The sequence below is a fragment of the Danio rerio genome, chromosome 6, assembly GCF_049306965.1.
Source record: "Danio rerio strain Tuebingen ecotype United States chromosome 6, GRCz12tu, whole genome shotgun sequence".
Lineage (NCBI taxonomy): Eukaryota > Metazoa > Chordata > Actinopteri > Cypriniformes > Danionidae > Danio > Danio rerio.
This window is the reverse complement of record NC_133181.1, coordinates 61,522,420-61,542,500: the sequence shown is the minus strand read 5'-3', so window position 1 is coordinate 61,542,500 and position 20,081 is coordinate 61,522,420. Positions and strand designations below refer to the sequence as shown.

The following is a 20,081-nucleotide window of genomic DNA, read 5'->3' as shown; positions in this document are numbered from 1 at the left end:
TTTGTTGGGGGATGAAAACATCATCTAAATGTAACTGCTGTAAAAGGCACTAGATTATTATTTATTTTTGCGTAAATCTGTTAATAACCTCAGTCCTCTTGGGGCCTACTTCAGTAAGAAGGTTCAGTAAACTAAGAGTTTAAACTTGAGCTCTGATTTGATTTACCGAGAAATTGAAGTCAATCAACAAGTAGACCAACTGAAAGAGTTAAGCGCGCACACTGTGAATATAAAAGGGCATTATCAATTCAGCATAGATAGACATTTATTTATTTACTTATTCATTTATTTATTTATACACATTTATTTATTTATTTATAGACATTAATTTATTTACTTATTCATTTATTTATTTATACACATTTATTTATTTATTTATACACATTTATTTATTTACTTATTCGTTTATTTATTTATACACATTTATTTATTTATTTATACACATTTATTTATTTACTTATTCGTTTATTTATAGACATTATTTATTTATAGACATTATTTATTTCTTTATAGACATTTATTTATTTCTTTATAGACATAATTTATTTATTTATAGACATTTATTTATTTATAGACATTATTTATTTATTTATAGACATTATTTATTTATTTATTTATTATAGACATTTATTTATAGACATTATTTATTTATGGACATTATTTATTTCTTTATAGACATTTATTTATTTATTTATACACATTTATTTATTTATTTATAGACATTTATTTATTTACTTATTCATTTATTTATTTATACACATTTATTTATACACATTTATTTATTTACTTATTCATTTATTTATAGACATTATTTATTTATAGACATTATTTATTTCTTTATAGACATATATTTATTTCTTTATAGACATTTATTTATTTATAGACATTTATTTATAGACATTATTTATTTATTTATAGACATTTATTTATTTATAGACATTTATTTATAGACATTATTTATTTATTTATAGACATTTATTTATTTATTTATAGACATAATTTATTTATTTATAGACATTTATTTATTTATAGACATTATTTATTTATTTATAAACATTATTTATTTATTTATTATAGACATTTATTTATAGACATTATTTATTTATTTATAGACATTTACTTATTTATAGACATTATTTATTCATTTATTTATAGACATTTATTTATTTATAAACATTTATTTATTTATTTATTTATTTATAGACATTTATTTATTTATAGACATTTATTTATTTATTAATAGAAATTTATTTATTCATAGACATTTATTTATTTATTAATAGACATTTATTTATTTATAGACATTTATTTATTTATAGACATTTATTTATTTATTTATTAATAGACATTTATTTATTTATAGACATTATTTATTTATTTATAGACATTTATTTATTTATTAATAGACATTTATTTATTTTTAGACATTTATTTATTTATAAACTTTTATTTATTTATTTATAGACATTTATTTATTTATAGACATTTATTTATTTATTAATAGAAATTTATTTATTTATAGACATTTATTTATTTATTTAATAATAGACATTTATTTATTTATAGACATTATTTATTTATTTATAGACATTTATTTATTTATTTTTAGACATTTATTTATTTATAGACATTTATTTATTTATTAATAGAAATTTATTTATTTATAGACATTATTTATTTATTGACATTTATTTATAGACATTATTTATTTATAGACATTTATTTATTAATAGACATTTATTTATTTATAGACATTTATTTATTTATTAATAGACATTTATTTATTTATTTATAGACATTTATTTATTTATTTATTTATTTATAGACATTTATTCATTTATTTATAGACATTATTTATTTATTTATATAAATTATTTATTTATTTATATATATTTATTTATTTACTTATTCATTTATTTATTTATTTATAGACATTTATTTATTTTGTCAGCAAAACTAAAAGCAACAAGACTTTCTCCAGTTAAAACAATATACTAGAAAACAATGTCCCTGCTATGTAAAACAGCCCTTAAACATAACTTAAACAGCATATTCGAAAAATAATGAACATTTCACATGAAAATGTTCAACAGTATACAATTTTAGATATTTGTTACAGTGTACCTGTTCATTTAAATACTAAATAATAATATCTAATTACATGCACTTACTATACGGTCAGTAAAAGTGCAGGTGAGGTTTAGCTGCATGTAACTATGCATAATTACATGCAATTACCACAGTAAATACAAGGAAAGTGTCTGTTATTGTTTATTGTGGTAGAAGTGTAGAAACGTATGATTATGATGAGTCTCACCTGAGTGAGGTGTTGTTGTGTGTCTGTCAGGTGCTGGCGAGTCTCTTCTACCTGTACTTCATCCTGGAGCGTCTCTGCATCCCAGTGTTCAGGAACAAGAGCGGCCTGCAGTTCAGCACACGCACACTCATACTGACGCTCTTCCACGCTGCGTTCCCAGGTACTGCACACACACACACACACACACACACACACATAAACAAAACCTCACACAAATACACATATATACACTCAAACACACCAACCCAAACACAAACATAAACACTTCTATACACTCATCATTCTACGTCAGCATCTGTAAGTTTCTGAACGGACTGTCAACCCTCAATCAACTCAGAAACTTTCCCCAAACTGCACCAACTCATCCTGACTTTTGATTTCAGCACATGATTAATACAAGCGAGCTCCTGCAGATGTTCTCAGGCGGTGTGTGTGTGTGATCTTAGACTGCGTTTGTTGTGGTTTTGCAGGAATGCTGATGTTAATGCTGGGCTTTTATGCATTTCTGCACTGCTGGCTCAATGCTTTCGCGGAGATGCTGCGCTTTGCTGACCGCATGTTTTATAAAGTGAGTATGCAGGATTATTCATGCTGACTATAACCAAAACTACTATTTTTGGTACTTCAAATTAATTTAGCAAAATGAAATAAAACGATAATTGCCATAAATGAACCGTCTAATCAACAAACATTAATACATCTATTTCTAACTTATTGTCATTTAATGTTAGCTAACTAATTAAACACACGTCTGAGCCATGCTTCTGTGGTTTTTAAAACTGTATGGAAAGCTTTCTGTTTAAATGAAAGCTGAAGGATGTTTCATATCACTTAATTACTCATAATCCAGCAAGAATGGGTGTGCATATGCGTGTGTGTTTTATCAGGACTGGTGGAACTCCACTTCGTTTGCTAATTATTACCGCACGTGGAACATTGTGGTGCACGACTGGCTGTACTACTACGCCTACAGAGATTTCCTCTGGGTGAGTGTTTGACTGACCCCACGCTGCAGCTCATGTCAGGATGATTGCGAGTGCGTATTTTCTGCTCTGTCCATCAGCTGTCGGGGTATAAGCTGCGCTCGGTGGCCACGCTCTCTGTGTTCGCTGTTTCTGCATTAGTTCATGAGTACGCCTTCACCATGGGCTTCGGCTTCTTCTACCCGGTGATGTTCTGCACGTTTGCTGGCATTGGTGGTAAGAAAACAGCAAAACAAACACAACTGCATGATAAATATACTCTAATATCAGCCATGCACAAATCAGTGAGATCTATAGAGCAGGTTTGACACATTCAGTTCCTATGATGAAATGTGTTTTCACAGTTTGCTTTAAAGGGCGCTGTGCAAAAGCAGTTTTTAACAAAAGTAATAATATATATGCATGCATGAATGAATATATATACTTGAATAAATGCATGCACATCTGAATTAATATATGCATAAATGCATAAATTATTGCATGCACAAATAGATTAATAAATAAAATTGAATAAGTCCATGTACAGTTGAAGTCGGAATTATTCGCCCCCCTGAATTATTTTTTGTTCTGTAGACATTTAAAACAATTTAGCTTAAAGTGGCAAATAATATTGACCTTAAAATGGTGCTTAAAAAAATTAAAAACTGCTTTTATTCTACCCAAAATAAAACAATTAAGACTTTCTCTAGAAGAACAAATATCATCAGACATACTGTAAAAATTTCCTGAATCTGTTCAACTTAATTTGGGAAATATTAAAAATAGAAAAATAAATAAAAATAAAAAAATCAAAGGGGGGCAAATAATTCTAACTGTATGTCTAAAGGAATAAATATATGCATAAATGCATGAATGATTGCATACAGAAATTCTATTCATCTTTATTTCTATAGCGCTTTTACAATGTAGATTATGTCAAAGTAGCTTAATATAGAAGTTCTAGTAAAGTCCACATAAAATATATACATGAAAAATGCATGTTAATAAATACATAAATTTAATTAAATTAATGTAATTAATAAATATAGTTGAAAAAAATCATATATGAATTAATGAATATATGCATACATTAATGAATGATTGCATGCACAAATTAAATATATACATGAAAAAATACATGCATACATGAATTAATAAATATAGTTGAACAAATTCATGCATATCTGAATTAATAAATGTATGCATAAGTGCATAAGTAATGAATGATTGCATGCGCAAATTAAATATATACATGAGAAAATGCATGCATGCATTTATTAAGAAATATAGTTAAAAAGATTAATGCATGGCTGAATTTCAAAAATGTATGCATTAACAAAAAAATGCATGAATAATTGCATGCAAATTGAATGTATACATGAGAAAAATGCATGCATGCATAAATTAATATATGCATAAATGCATGAATAATTGCATGCAAATTAATTGTATACAAGAGAAAAATGCATGCATGCATGCATAAATTAATATATGCATTAATACATGAATGATTGCATGCAAAAAATAATCATATAAATGCATGCATGCATGAAGTAGTACAGTAAATAAATGCATGCAAACACAGATGAAGAATTCCAGCATTCATTAAAATATTCATTTGTGCATACAGTCTTTCATTCACACATGCATTTATGAACATATTTATTTACATTCATTTATTTACATTTATTTACATACTACATTCAGTATGATTACATTATTATTTGATAATTAACACATAATTTGATGAGTAAATGCATGAATATTTTGTCGAACATTTATCCAAAAATGTCAAATGTCAGAGCAACAAGAACGACATAAAAGGCTCACCGGGCTCTCCATTATGAATAGGCAGAAATGAAGCAATTTTTTCTTACCTTTCCAGTGGTGTTCAACTTCGCCATGAATGACAAACGCAAGAGTCCGGTGTGGAACATCATCATGTGGACGTGTCTGTTCATCGGTCAGGGTGTCCACGTGTGTCTGTACTGTCTGGAGTGGTACGCACAGATTCACTGCCCGCGCACCGGGGTAAGAACTGACCACTGCAAAATCACACCATCACACACTCTCATCTAAACTCACAACTCTGACTTTTTCTGACACTCTTTTTAAAATAAGGAAAGTCAGAAACACAATAATCCACAATTATCCTCTAATTTAAATCAGAATTGTGACTTTTTAAAACAATAAAAATCTCAAAGTTCTTTCTTAAAGAGACTCAAAACTCCAAATATCCTTATTTCCTCACATTCCAGTGTTTGAATTGATGCATTTCTTTCTTCTGTTGAACACAAAGCTGGTAAATGTTGGAGAAAAGCAGCTATTGACTTCCATAGTAGGAACAAAATATAGTTTTTTTCCCCCCCAGCATTCTTTAATGTACCTTCGTTTGTGCTCAGCAGACGAATAAAACTCAAACAGGTTTAAAACGAATGGAGAATCAAGAAATGATGACAGAATTTTCATGTTTGGGTGAACTGTCACTTTAAGAGAAAATGGCAGCATCAAAGGCCCTCACAATTGCCAATTAATCAATCCTTCATACTCTCGCCGGCCACTTTATTAGGTACACCTGTCCAACTGCTCGTTGATGCAAATTTCTAATCACAAAATTTGTGAGATAAAAAGTTCAGTCCCTGTATCTTGTATGTCTTGTGAACCTACAGGATTCTCTTTCACACACACTATAAAACACTCACACTTGCTCTCTGCGATTAACGGATCAGTGTTTGGTCACGAAGGCTCGCAGTGCAGATGTGGCTCAAAGACTGACTATTAAGTTCTGTCCAGGATTAAGTTACAAATCCAGCAGAAGACGACGCTGCCAGCTGGTGTGGTGACAGCTCACACACAGCGGAAATAAATATGAGAAACTCCGAGGGACGCAACATTATGAAATAACATCAAGAACAGATTATTGCACAACTAAAAATTGCAATGCAAACATGTTGACATCATCCACTAGGTGGCACTGCAGGGTCAATCTGAATACAGCAACATTTCAAAGCAGGAGTCAACATGTGGAGTCATCCTTCTGGCTGAACAAATGTGTCTGATATAAGAAGTGATTGACTCTAGAACCGAGTTTGGACACCCCTGCTTTAAATGAACTGAAATCATTCTGCGGAGTGATATGGAGCTGTAATATGCTCATAACCTGCCGGAACTACTTCAGCTCTGATTTTAGAAGACAATAACCAAACACCTTAGAGTGACCATTGGCCAATCAGATTCAAGCTTTCAACAAGCAAATGCATGAATAGAGAATTATCGACACGGCACAAATGACGAGTAATGCACGACAGTTTTTGTGAAATTATGATATTTGCCTCGAATTGCATCTACTGCGCAAGTTTAAATATAATTGAACTGCCTTATGTTCTCATAATTTAATGGACTGGTGTCAATTATTCTGCAATTCCTCTGGTCTCCGCAGCTAAATCCACAGTTCAGAAGTTGTATTTGAGATTGGGTTTGTCAGGTGTTTGTCTAAAATCATTCAGTGTAGTGATATGGAGCTCTAATGCGCTCAAAACCTGCCGGAACTACTTTAGCTGTGCATTTATCTAAAAATCATCTTGGAGCACTCATCAGCCAATCAGAATCAAGCATTTAACATTGCTTTAAAACGTATGCTTACAAATAACTGAACTCATTCAGCAGGGTGATATTTAGCTGTAAGGCACTCAAAATCTGCCGGAACTACTTTATCTGTGCATTTATCTGAAAATACCAGCACACCTTAAAACACTCATCAGCCAATCAGAATGAAGCATTTAACATTGCTTTAAAATGTATGCTTTAAAATAACTGAACTCATTCAGCGGAGAGATATTGAGCTGCAATGCGCTCAAAACCTGCCGGAACTACTTTAGCTGTGCATTTATATGAGAATCACTATAGAATTCTCATCAGCCAATCAGAATCAAGCATTTACCATTGCTTTAACATATGCTTTAAAATAACAGATTATTCAGCGGAGTGATATGATGCTGTAATGCCCTCAAAACATGCCGGAACTACTTTATCTGTGCATTTATATGAAAATCCATTTAGAACTCTTATTAGCCAATCAGAATCAATCATTTAACATTGCTTTAACGTATGCTTTAAAATAGCTGAAATCATTCAGTGGAGTGACATGGAGCTGTAATGCGCTCAAAACTTGCCAGAACTACTTTATCTGAGAATTTGTATGAAAATAACAGCACATCTTAGAGCACTCATCAGCCAATCAGAATTAAGCATTTAACATTGCTTTAACTCATGCTTTAAAATAACTGAACTCATTTAGCATATGCGGTCAAAACCTGCCGGAACTACTTTATCTGTGCACTTATATAAAAATCACTTTAGAATTCTCATCAGCCAATCAGAATCAAGCATTTACTATTGCTTTAACTTATGCTTTAATAACTGAACTCATTCAGCGGAGCGATATTGAGCTGTAATGCGCTCAAAACCTGCCGGAACTATTTTAGCTGTGCATTTATCTGAAAATAACAGCACACATAAGAGCACTCATCAGCCAATCAGAATCAAGCATTTAACATTGCTTTAACGTATGCTTTAAAATAACTGAACTCATTCAGCGGAGTGATGTGGAGCTGTAATGCACTCAAAACCCGCCGGAACTACTTTAGCGGTGCATTTATCTGAAAATCACCTTAGAATTCTCATCAGCCAATCAGAATCAAGCATGCCTTGTAGTATAAACTTAACAAAACAGTTTATTTTTGCTGTAAACCATCCATACTTACGTTTAATGCGTGTGTTTTGTGCACTCAGGCGGGATTCTGGGATTTGGTGACGCCGCGCTCCTGGACGTGCAGTTATCAGTGACACTGAACACACACACACACACACACAGTGACCCATATATTATGATCACTAACCGACTGTGTGCTTCAGGACGGATCAGGCTTTGCATACTACTGGTGACACATTACTAAATATATTACATAACGTGCTCACAACAACACGCATTAGATGCTTGATGAAGCGCAGCAGCCTCTGTAAATGGACTTTATACCTTGACTACTGTATATATTTTGCATTATTAGGTGTTGTAAATTCTCTGGAAATGTATTTAAGCTAACAGAATTTGGTTGATAGTGATTTATTATGATGTAAAATTATATAATCTTTAACATATGAAATGTTCCTGCTGCACTACTTAGTTTAACAAACAACTGTTGTATTCAGCAGAGTTATTCAATGCATAAAGAGCCAAAACGAAATCTTTCAATTTTTTATGCATGTTGTGGATTTAAATAAACCGTCTGAAATAAATACATGCTACATATTTACATTTTTATGATTATAATTTTTTTGCATGCACAATGATTGTTGTCAATGATTAATTGCTGTACCTGAGGTGTGTTTGTTTAACTCAGAGGTCACCAACCTTTTGGAAACTGAGAGCTTCTTCTTGGGTGCCGATTAGTGTGAAGGGCTACCAGTTATTAAATAACACATTTTTCTTAATTTACTTTTAATTATATGTTGTTATTATTAATAATTAATAATGTTCATCAATGTGAAGACACTGATCATGTTAATGATTTCTCACAGTAGTTGTCAACAATGATTTAACAAGGTAGATAAATATCAATATGCAACACTTCATTTGTCTGAAATTGTTTTTTTTTTAATTTATAACTTAAACTAATTTTCAAATTTACACCAATGCAAGTGTGATTTAAAAGAATACCTATACAAATATTAGATGCAGCGTACTCTTATGGGGTGCTATGGTGAGCTATTCTTAGAACAGGCCCGCGGGCAACTCATGTGATTGACCCCTGGGTTAACTGAAGGTCACTAATGATACTTTACACTAAAGACAAATAAAATGGGCAATAGTGATGCCAGAACAGCTTACTCATAATTTTCACACAAACACACACACACTACCTGACAAAAGTCTTGTCGCCTATCCAAGTTTTAGGAACACAAATAATAACTGGACTTCTAGTTGATGATTTGGTATCAGAAGTGTCTTATATGAAAGGTAAAGGCCTCTAGATTTTGCTTATTTGAGCTCAATTAAATCTGATCATGCCTTGATGTTGACTGATTTGATCAGGACAGTAAGGTCTGACTCTGCTCAGACTAAAGTCTCATCACTGAACAGAAATAATGTCCAGTATAGAATATAAAGTCCTGCTGCAGTGGAGACAGAATGAATATTGTGTCTGACTCCATCATGAGCTTGGAGGACTGCATCCATACATCTCTGACATGACTCACATCACTGATTAATAAAGTCATCTGGAATGAAGAAGAAAGTGTTCCTGCAGGACTCCCAGAGTTCATCAAGAGTCTTTGTGTTCATCTTCAACACCTCCTCCTTTATCATGCTCAATAATGTTCATGTCTGGTGACTGGGCTGGCCAATCCTGGAGCACTCTTTGCTTTCAGGAGCTTTGATGTGGAGGCTGAAGTATGAGAAGGAGCGCTATCCTGCTTGAGAATTGTCCCTCTCCTGTGGTTTGTAATGTAATGGGCAGCACAGATGTCTTGATACCTCAGGCTGTTGATGTTGATCATCCACTCTGCAGATCTCTCGCACGCCCCCATACTGAGTATAACCCCTGTTGGAGAATTCATTGCATCTTGATGAACTTCTGATGAATGTATTACTCTCATTTATATGCTTATTGGAGTGATTTCAGTATTACTATTATTGTCTATTGTGTTATTACCCATACCTGTGGCATTATTATCAGGTATGTGTGCTTCAGTAAATAAAAAAGTCATTCTGTGTAAATGCAGTCAGAGATGAGAAGATTAGGAGAGCAGCATTAATGTCACAATGAGGGTAGATTTATGGATGCAAGGCCATAAGGACACCTGGGTTCTGTTCGGTAACTCATGATAAGGCACACCTGCACATGTGCCCACACTCATTTGTAATGACTACTAAAAATTATGAGTACCCGTGAACTTCAGCTGTACTTACAGTTGACAGCTCAGTGGACAGTGAACGAGATAAATTGTTGAGCATTGTTTTTAGGCTGAGTCATCGCTTTTGAAACAAGAAAGAAAGACCGTATCTGGACATGGGTAAGACCCCTGAAAGACCCTGAGACTTTATTGGTGGCGGGCACCTGAGAGATTTAAAGGGCCATGAAACCCCCTTGTTTCAGCAGGGTGTTTTCACACCTCTACTTTGGAAAAAGCCAGAAAAGTGGGCGTGTCCAGCTCTGTTTAGGGGGGAGTGTCGGAGGAGCAAAAGAGGGATGATGTGGGAGCGTCTATTTGGGCACGCGCTTCAGAGTCAAAACACACACACACACACACACACACACACACACACACAGGGGAGAAAGTGACTGTGTTTACATGGACATCTGTAGTCGAATTATTTGCCAAATTATTAAATGTTGGACTTTAACTGCAGTTTGGCTCTTTCATTCAGGGAATTCAGTCATGCCCCTTGTGACAAACGAGATATTTGATTCGAGGAACTGCTATAAGAGTGTATTTTTCATGCAATGTTTGATACCGCACGGCGAATGAGAGAAAAAAATAAACTCTGCATTTCTCTGTAACTTGGATGCACTCGGCAGGTAGTGTCAGAAAGCCGCGTGTGTTATTCCGGTCACAAAATGTGGTGAAAATCCTACACGAGGGTAAAGTTTGGTTGTGGTGCTAACATGTTTACACTCGGTGCAATAGTTAACTTAGTTCGATACGAACAAACTGAATAAACAAAGAGCACTGATCGCTCACTTACCAAATCTGTAGAGACAGGACAATCACCAGCAACTAGAGCCGCGTCTTTATTAAGAGGAGACGAGCAGCGAATCCGGATCTCAGCGTTTGCAGATGAGAAAAGCTCACGGGTAAACAATGTTCCTAAGACAAGCAAGCTATTGTCGAGCGTCGCGTACACTGTTAATCCACACGTGACTCCAGCTGCGCTCTCACAGAGAGAAAATGAAAACAAAACTTCACTTCAGCAAATTATGAAAGCAACACTGCACGCTTGCAACACTCCCACACCATCCCACTATTCTTCCTCTGACACTCCCCCCTAAACAGAGCTGGACACGCCCACTTTTCTGACTTTTTCCAAAGTAGAGGTGTGAAAACACCCTGCTGAAACGAGTGGGTTTCATGGCCCTTTAAAAGCACAAATTGTTTCTCGATTCTAAGACTGTAGTTGCAAGCAATTGACAAATAGTCGCAGGCAAATTAAAATTTAGTGACAAGGCAGCACTGGCCTGATCGGGCCAGTAACGATTCTCTCTACTGTCCCGAACATCTCTCACGCTGGCCCCGGGCCATTGGGCGGTGCTTATTGTTGAGCCCTGAACAATAAACTGCTTTGCCTAAAGACTTCGGAGATCTCAGACTCTGTCATTTTTTGAAAGGTTTGACTTCGAGACTTAGAATATTTTGACATGAAGCTATTTAGCAGAAGCTTTATAGCTTTATTTAGCAGAAGCAACATTGAAATGAAGAACTCAATTCATCACAGAAGAACAATAAAAGTTGCTCAAATTTCAAAATGACAGCAGAAAAGCGGAAGCAAAATGCAGAAAAAGATGAAGACGGCGGAGAAACAGAAGCAGCTTATTTCCGAAAATAATTAAAATAGAGGAAGTTTTCCACAATGCGCTTGTTCCTCAGCGATGTTCATTTTTCAGATCATTGAATGAAGCATGAATAAAATGAAAAAATAAAAAAACAGGGTTTTGTGGCCCTTTAAAACTATTAGGATTAGAAATGTGTTAAAGAAAATCTTCTATCCTTTAAACGAAAACTGGGGCAAAACGGCTAATAAATCTGACTTCAACGGTGAGTAGGCGAATTTGGACACAGCAACATCACGTCCCACAGCGCTCGAGCTGATGTTGATATTCGACAGTAGCTTTAAAGCATCACTCCAATAAACCTGGGATGTTGTCTGGGATCACGGCATGTTTTATTCAGGATCTTCAAGCACCATCAACACAAAAACTGAAGCAGACAATGAAACCACTGACCAAAACAAAACCACAGTGCAAGAGAAAACAGCATCACTGCATAATGCGCACAGAAAGAGCATGTGTCTGATTCCAAACAACCCACAGTGAGTCCTGAATGCATTCATGAACAACATGCACAACTGACGGACACGTGAGAAAGAAAAGAGCTAGCATCTGAAAGTCAAGTCAACAAGCAAAAACAAGAGGATTATTAGTAATAATAATAATAATATCCACAGAATATTCTCTCACTGACCGTCATTCAGCGGTCGGTCACATGGCATAAGAGGATAAATCAGACTCCAGCGTCTGAACACTGTAAATAAGCACAGAATCCTCCTTTTGATGACATTAATGTGGCTTTCATAAGAGTTCAATCCCAGAGGAAATGCAGGAATCTCCATGAAACACAGAACTGAGCTCAGTGATGCTGAAGAACACACACAGATCTGCTGCTTTACACAACGAAGACCGCAGTATAAACTGTGCAAATGAAAATGAAACACACACGGGTCATTCTGTCAAACAGGTGGATTTAAAATAAATGACACTTAGAGAAGACAATGGCAGACTGCACCATCTAAAGCTAAACGAATATTTATTTTAAAAACATTAAGGGTTATATAAGAAGGGTTTTGAGGTCTCGACTGTACTTTTTTGTAAATATTTATTGCTATTTTAGTCGAGACTTTTAAAAATCTGAAGCTTTTTAAAATGTCCAAATTCTTTAAAAGTAAAATAATAACGTAAAGGATTTACAAAATAAGGCAATAAAAATATTAAACAAAATATTAAATACTAAAATATTAGGTGTCACATTATATTGATGGTCCGTTTGTTGAGTGTAAGTTACATTGCATCTACATGCCAACTAATGCTCATTAGATTATAAGTAGACTGTTAGGTTGGGGTTGGGGTTAGTGTGAGTTGACATGTACTTGCAAAGTTTCCTATAGTCAGTTAAATGTGTTGAAGGAGCAGCATCAGCAGATATTAAGCAGACAGTCTACTAATACTCAAATGGACCATTGTAATAAAGCAGTACCAAATATTAATAAAAAGTCCAAAAATTCGTAAATTAGACCAAAGGATGTGGACATTTTAAAATAAAAAATAAATTAACTTACTTAAACATTTGTATTTTCTGCTAGTTTCAAATAACTAAATAATTACTGGAAATAAATAAATAAAGTAAAACTAAAAAAGAAAAGAAAATGTAGTCACTTTATTTATTTGCATTTATTATTCAGTTATTAAATATTAGGCAATTAGGTAAATTAAATGAGTGCTTTTTGTTTGATTTATTGGTTTCATTTAAAAACAACTGTACTTTTTTTTTTTACTATTATTTATTATATATTTAATTCTTAAATTTATTTTTGCAGTTATTTAAAACTGGCGGAAACTACAGATGTTATTTGGCAACTAGGTCAATTAAATGTATGTTTTTTATTTGTTTAGGTTTATTTACATTTCCACATCCTTTGGTCTCATTTAGAAATGACTGTCCTTTTATTATTATTTATGTTGAGGCTTTTTCCCTCATTTTATTCCTTTTTTAAATGTCCAAATTCTTTACATTTTATTTTTTACATTTGACGTTTAGTCACTTTGTTTATTTATTTACAGTTATTTAAAACAGGCAGAAAATACAAATTGTTTTTGGCAATTAGGTTAATGTTTTTATACATGTCTGCATCCTTGGGTCTCATTTAGACTACTGCCTTTTTTCAAAATAATTTTCATTGATATTTTAGTCTTTAGTTTTTGTCTTAGTTTTAGTCTTAATTTTAGTTTTTTTATAGTCTTTTATTACTTCTTTTAAATGTCAGAATCCTATACATTTTATTTCCTTTAGTTTACTTTTCATCACTTTATTTTTTATTTGCTGTTGTTATTCAGTTATTTAACTGGCAGAAAATACAAAATGCTTATTGGGCAATTAAATAAATGTTTCTTTGTTTTTAAACAGGTCCACGTTGAGAAAAGACTCAATATATTTATATTATTCAATATAAATTTAACATTTATTAAAGTCATAACATTTTAAAGACAACAATGAAAATAATTTGGTTATGTTGTTCCTCATTTTATCATTATTTTTAATTTTATAAAAAGTAAAAAAATACTACTATTTCATGACCTATTTCAGTTATTTTGAAGATAAAATAAATGACAATTAAACACATTTTCCTTGCTAACTAGCTGAACTAATTAACATTTTATGTAAAAAAGTGTTTAGGTCATTGCTATAATTTATAATAACCATGCGAGTGAGTGATATTTTAGTTTTCTTCATTATTAAAAACAACTTACTAAACAAAAAGTTCACGTGAGAAACCTCACACCATCAAACTATAACATATTCATTTAAAATGGAGACGATTGTTGATCCTTGGCAGGGAATAGCAGAGCATTTTATATTCAGCACAATTTACATTTTTTTTTTTAAATTTATTAATTATTAAATTATGCAAATATTAATGCATAAACAACATAAACAAAAGGCACCGGTTTTCTAGAATGACCCGAAACACAAAACACTGAGATAACAATAAAACATTCAGACAACAGACAGATTTGGTCCTGTGAGTGAAGAGTAATCGGCATGGGATTGCTGTTTGTGTGATCCAGCAGATTTAGATTTATATGTAAAACAGACTCTTCTGTGTCTTCATAAGGTAAAGTGGTTTTGTTTTAATGAATTCAATAATAAGTGTAATAAATTTGTTGTTTGATTTGCTAGAGAGTGTGCAGGTAAGATGATGAAATGCAGACTCCTCATAGCTTATTTAGATGATGTCTGAACACGTCACTTTGCTCTTATATTTATTGTGTTCAAATGAATTTCACAAACAAAAAAAAAGACAAAAATAATACAGTCCGGGGCCTATTTCACTCTAAAATAATATTACAAATATTTTAAAATGACTAATTACTCTAATGCTAAAAAACTAGACATGTTTTTAACTGTTGTACCTTTTAATTACAAAAATAATGTAGGACTTTTAGCATTACATTTGCTGTAAACGCTGAATCTGCTGCACTGAATTCATGACAATCATTTGAAATGTACCATAAAGTATATTAAAAAAATTCACAAATATCCAGACTGGACAAATTTCACACGTGAAAAATAGAAAATTGGCATCTGGGCTGTAGATTTGCTTGATCCGAGTGAAAATATTATGCAAACATACAAAGTGTGTGTGTGTGTGTGTGTGTGTGTTTGTGTTAGATTTAGGAATAAATCTATTGGTAGGATGCATTAGAAATTAAATAGAAAATCTTATATCTGTTTTATAACAAAAATAATAAGCTAATAATGGACCAAAATATTATTATTATTGATATTATATTATTAATATTATTGTTTTCATCCTATTTTTATATTAAATAATAGTAATAATAATAATAATAATAATAATAATAATAATCATTATTATCATCATCATCATCATATTTTTCTAAAATTAAATAATGATAATAATAATAACTATTATTTAGGACAGTTTGTTTAAAAATATCAAGCAAAGTATTCAAAATAACAATAATATTATATCAATAATAATAACAACAATTATTATTATAATAATTATTATTATTATTAATATTTTCGTCATTATTATCATATTTTTTATATTAAATAATAATAATAATACCAACAACAACAATTATTATTTAGAATAGCCTCCTTAAAAAAAATCAAGCAAAGTATCCAAAATAACAATAATATATAAATAATAATAATAACAATTATTATTATTAATAATATTTGTCATAATTTTTATATTAAATAATAATAATAATACTAACAACAACAACAACTATTATTAAGGACAGCTTCCTTAAAAATATCAAGCAACTTATCCAAAATAACAAATGGTAACATAAATAATTATTAATATTGTTATTATTTTCATCATCATTATCATATTTTTCTTTTATTAAATAATAATGATAATTATTATAATTATTAATGATATCATCACTATATTTTTCTAGTATTAAATAATAATAATAATAATAATAGCAACATCATTATTATTTTCCTTAAAATAAAATATTATCCACATTTTCTATTTAAAAAAATAATAAAAATAAACTAAAATAGAATAAACCAAAAATAAAATGAAATGCATATTTTGTGTCTTGAGATTTGGGGATAAAACACGATGAGGCCATTTCTTTGTGAAATTTATCTTTCACAATGTAAGACTCAAGAAGTAACTACAAAAACACGTCACTGTGACAAATAAAACACAGGCAGTTTTTCAGTCAGAGCACAAAAGAGTGGGAAACGTGAAAATCCAAATGGCAGAAAGTGCCATAAAAATATTTCATAGCAACGAGCATTTTGTTCATCTCACACTGAATTACATGCACATTTACACCACTGGGAACTGATATAAATGACAGACAGTGATGTCAGTGCTGGAAGTCTGAGGATTTATCTGTATTAAACCCTGTGAGAGTGGTTTTTATCCCATTTCATTAACATTAGAGAGCAGAAACAGTGCAAATCACTATAATCACAGCTTGAGTGAACCTACATGTGTCTGTGTTGATGCATCTGCTGCCGTCCACGTACGGCATAACCATCATTCATATCTATAATGCACAAATACCTGTGTTACACCCGATTTCTTCATCTGTTCAAGTCACTGAATTTTTAGAGTCTGGTGTGTGTGTGTGTGTGTTATTTCCGCACACGTGAGCGCTGTCTAGCCAGTCTCTTCATGAAGCAGCAGGTCACCGTCGCGATTATTAAAACTCCCACAAATAGTGCAGACGAAACGCCGACCACCAGCGGGATGAGCAGCAGATCCGTGACTGCAGAAAACAGAAGTGTTGTCAGTCAAACCAGTCTTCTATCTGTCTGTCTATCTGTAATATGTTTGCAGAGATTTAAGAAACATGCCAAGAGAACATGTTTATCAAAAACAATGCTAAAGTGAGTTCTTGTCCTTTAAGAATGCGTTTTATTAATAATTACAAGTTCACATATACAGTTAAGACCAGGTGTTTACATACACTATAAAAAAGGAACATATCCATTTCTACAAAACTCTCTGATGGTAAATCAGACTAAACGTTTACTATTTTAGGTCTGTTAGGATTACCTCAATGATTTACATTTGCTAAATGCCAGAATAATGAGAGAATTTGTTATTAATTTCTTGACAGTCAATAGTTTACACACATTTTCTTGGTATTTTTTAGCTTTGCTTTTAAACTGTATAACTTTGGTCAAATGTTTTGGGTCTCCTTCCACAAGCTTCTCACAATAGTTTGCAGGAATTTTGGCCCATTCCTCCTGACAGGATTGGTGTAACTGAGTCAGATTTGTTGGCTTGTCTTGCTCGCACAAGCTTTTTCAACTCTGCCCACAAAGTTTCTATAGGATTGAGTTCAGGGCTTTGTGATGGCCACTCCAAAACATTCACTCTGTTGTCCTTAAAGCACATTTGAACTCATTTGGCAGTGTGTTTAGGGTCATGGTGTGTTTGGAGGATCCATTTGTGGCCAAGTTGTAATGTCCTGGCTGATGTCTTGAGATGTTGCTTCAGTATTTCTCCATAATGTTCTGTCTTCATGATGCCATCTATGCTGTGAAGTGGACCAGTCCCTCCTGCAGCAAAACAGCCCCACAACATGATGCTGCCGCCCCCATACTTCACAGTTGGGATGGTGTTGCTAGGCTTGTGCGCTTTCCCCTTTGTCCTCCAAATGTAACACTGCTCATTATGGCCAAACAGTTCAATCTCAGCTCCATCAGAGCACAGCACATGTCTCCAAACATGAGTCTTTCCCCAGTGTAATTCAGCTAATGGTAATCTGGCTTTGTTGTTGATTCTGGCTTGTTGATTTTCTCATGTTGTCACACAAGGAAGCAGTGTGTTTGAGCTTTTCCTTCAACACTATTCTACAGTTGTGCCTCACATTAACTCAAATGTTGTCAATTAGCCAATCAGAAACCTCCAAAAGCTTGACATCATCATCTGAGCTTTTCCAGAGGCAGAATAATCTTATTGTGTGTAAACTTGACTTCCAAGAAGAGTTATAACAATTTCTCAATACATATCTCTCTCATTATTCTGCTATTAAGCACAACAGAAACACATTAATAATCCTAACTTACCTAAAAGAGAACAGGTTTAGTCACATTAACATCTGACTTTATTTAAATGCTCATGTGCCTTTTATACAGTGTATGTACACTTCTGCTTTCAACTGTAATTCTGTATGCTGCATAACTTAAAAGAAGGTTATGTATAGATGCCCTTCTTATATTTTAGAAGGGCTTCACCAAAACATCTATATTATTCTGTCCTCATTTACTCATTTTACAGTCGTTTTAAACCTTTAGAAGTTTATTTGTTTCTGTTAATCACAAAGGAAGATAAATTATAAAGAAAGCTGTAAACCGGTAACCCTTGACTTTGATAATATTTGCTTTTCCTACTATGCAACTCAATGGTTACAAATTGTCAACATTCTTCAAAGTAGTTTCCTTTGTAATTAACAGAAAAAAGTAACTCAATGGTTTGAAACAAGTACAAAGTGTAACCATTGACTTCCATACTACGTCTTTTTCATTCTATGCAAGTCAATGGTTACAAGTTTTTGACATTCTTCAAAATGTCTTCCTTTGTGATTAACAAGAGGTTTGAAACAAGTATAAAGTGTAACTATTGACTTCCTTACTGTGTCTTTTTCCTACTATGGAAGTCAATGGTTACAGGTTTTCAACATTCTTCAAAATATCTTCCTTTGTTATTAAAGGCTGATTTATACTTCTGCGTCAAACACAAGCGCATGCTACGCCGCAGCCTTCGCGTTGACGCATAGCCCTACGCCGTGGCTGTCGGCGTGCACATTAGTGACCTCTCAAAAAATGTACACGTCGCAACGACACGTAGCGCAAGCTCTGTGACTAGTCGGCTTGGTAGCGCTGACGAGTCTGGGTGGGACTCAGCCGGTCACTTGACGCAGAAGTATAAAGCAGGCTTAACAAGTGGTCTGAAACAATTATAAAGTGTAACCATTGACTTTCACACTATTTCTTTTTCCTACTATGTAAGTCAATGGTTACAGGTTTTCAACATTCTTCAAAATATCTTCCTTTGTGATTAACAAGTGGTTTGAAACAAGTATAAGGTGTAACCATTGACTTCCATACTAATTATTTTAACTACTATGCAAGTCAATGGTTACAGGTTTTCAACATTCTTCAAAATATCTTCTTTTGTGTAAACAGAGGAAAGGTTTGGAATACTTAAAGGTGAGCAAATAAAATGTGAGTAAACTGACCTCGTGCGTATAGATACAGGCGTGCGGTGGTCGACTCGGCTCTCACTCCGGTGTCGTACCATCCGCCACGAGGATCCTGAGCCCAAACCTGCGCCTCACACTGATAGAGTCCCTGATCCGGCTGATCGGCAGAGAAAACCCGCAGCCGGTAGCAGATCTCTGACACTCGCTCCACACTCAGATCGCTGCCGTTACTGTAGATGCGCGTCAGGCCATCGCGGGTCAGCACCGCGAGAACTCGTCCTTTACTGTCCACAGAAACTGATCTGTCCTTCTGGAGCGGATCCTCAGGTGTGTGACGCCACTCCAGCGCCACCTGTGCGGGAGTGCGGGACCAGACGGAGACGTTGCAGAAGATGGAGACGGTGCTGCCGCGCTTCAGGAGCGGCCGGCGCGGGAGATCAATAACAGCAGACACGCGAACCTCTAAAGAACACACACACACACACATATATATAAAATATATATATATATATAAAGCAAACACACATGCACACAAACATGCAT

General features: G+C 33.4%; 2 protein-coding genes across 2 annotated transcripts in view; one reads left to right on the top strand and one right to left on the bottom strand.

Annotated features, from left to right (window-relative positions):
* soat2 (sterol O-acyltransferase 2) overlaps positions 1–8,591 on the top strand; it is a 28,158-nt gene extending 19,567 nt beyond the window's left edge. Inside the window, exons 11-16 of the mRNA NM_001365363.1 lie at positions 2,348–2,477; positions 2,788–2,885; positions 3,205–3,303; positions 3,381–3,516; positions 5,165–5,310; positions 8,071–8,591. Coding sequence (NP_001352292.1) covers positions 2,348–2,477; positions 2,788–2,885; positions 3,205–3,303; positions 3,381–3,516; positions 5,165–5,310; positions 8,071–8,124 — 663 coding nt within the window. The 3' untranslated portion in view covers positions 8,125–8,591. The remainder of the gene's footprint in view (positions 1–2,347; positions 2,478–2,787; positions 2,886–3,204; positions 3,304–3,380; positions 3,517–5,164; positions 5,311–8,070) is intronic.
* Positions 8,592–15,076: 6,485 nt separating this feature from the next.
* igsf8 (immunoglobulin superfamily, member 8) overlaps positions 15,077–20,081 on the bottom strand; it is a 32,064-nt gene continuing 27,059 nt past the window's right edge. Inside the window, exons 5-6 of the mRNA NM_207099.2 lie at positions 19,575–20,000; positions 15,077–17,093 (exon numbers count right to left, since the gene is read on the bottom strand). Of these exons, the coding sequence (NP_996982.2) occupies positions 16,960–17,093; positions 19,575–20,000 (560 nt within the window). The 3' untranslated portion in view covers positions 15,077–16,959. The remainder of the gene's footprint in view (positions 17,094–19,574; positions 20,001–20,081) is intronic.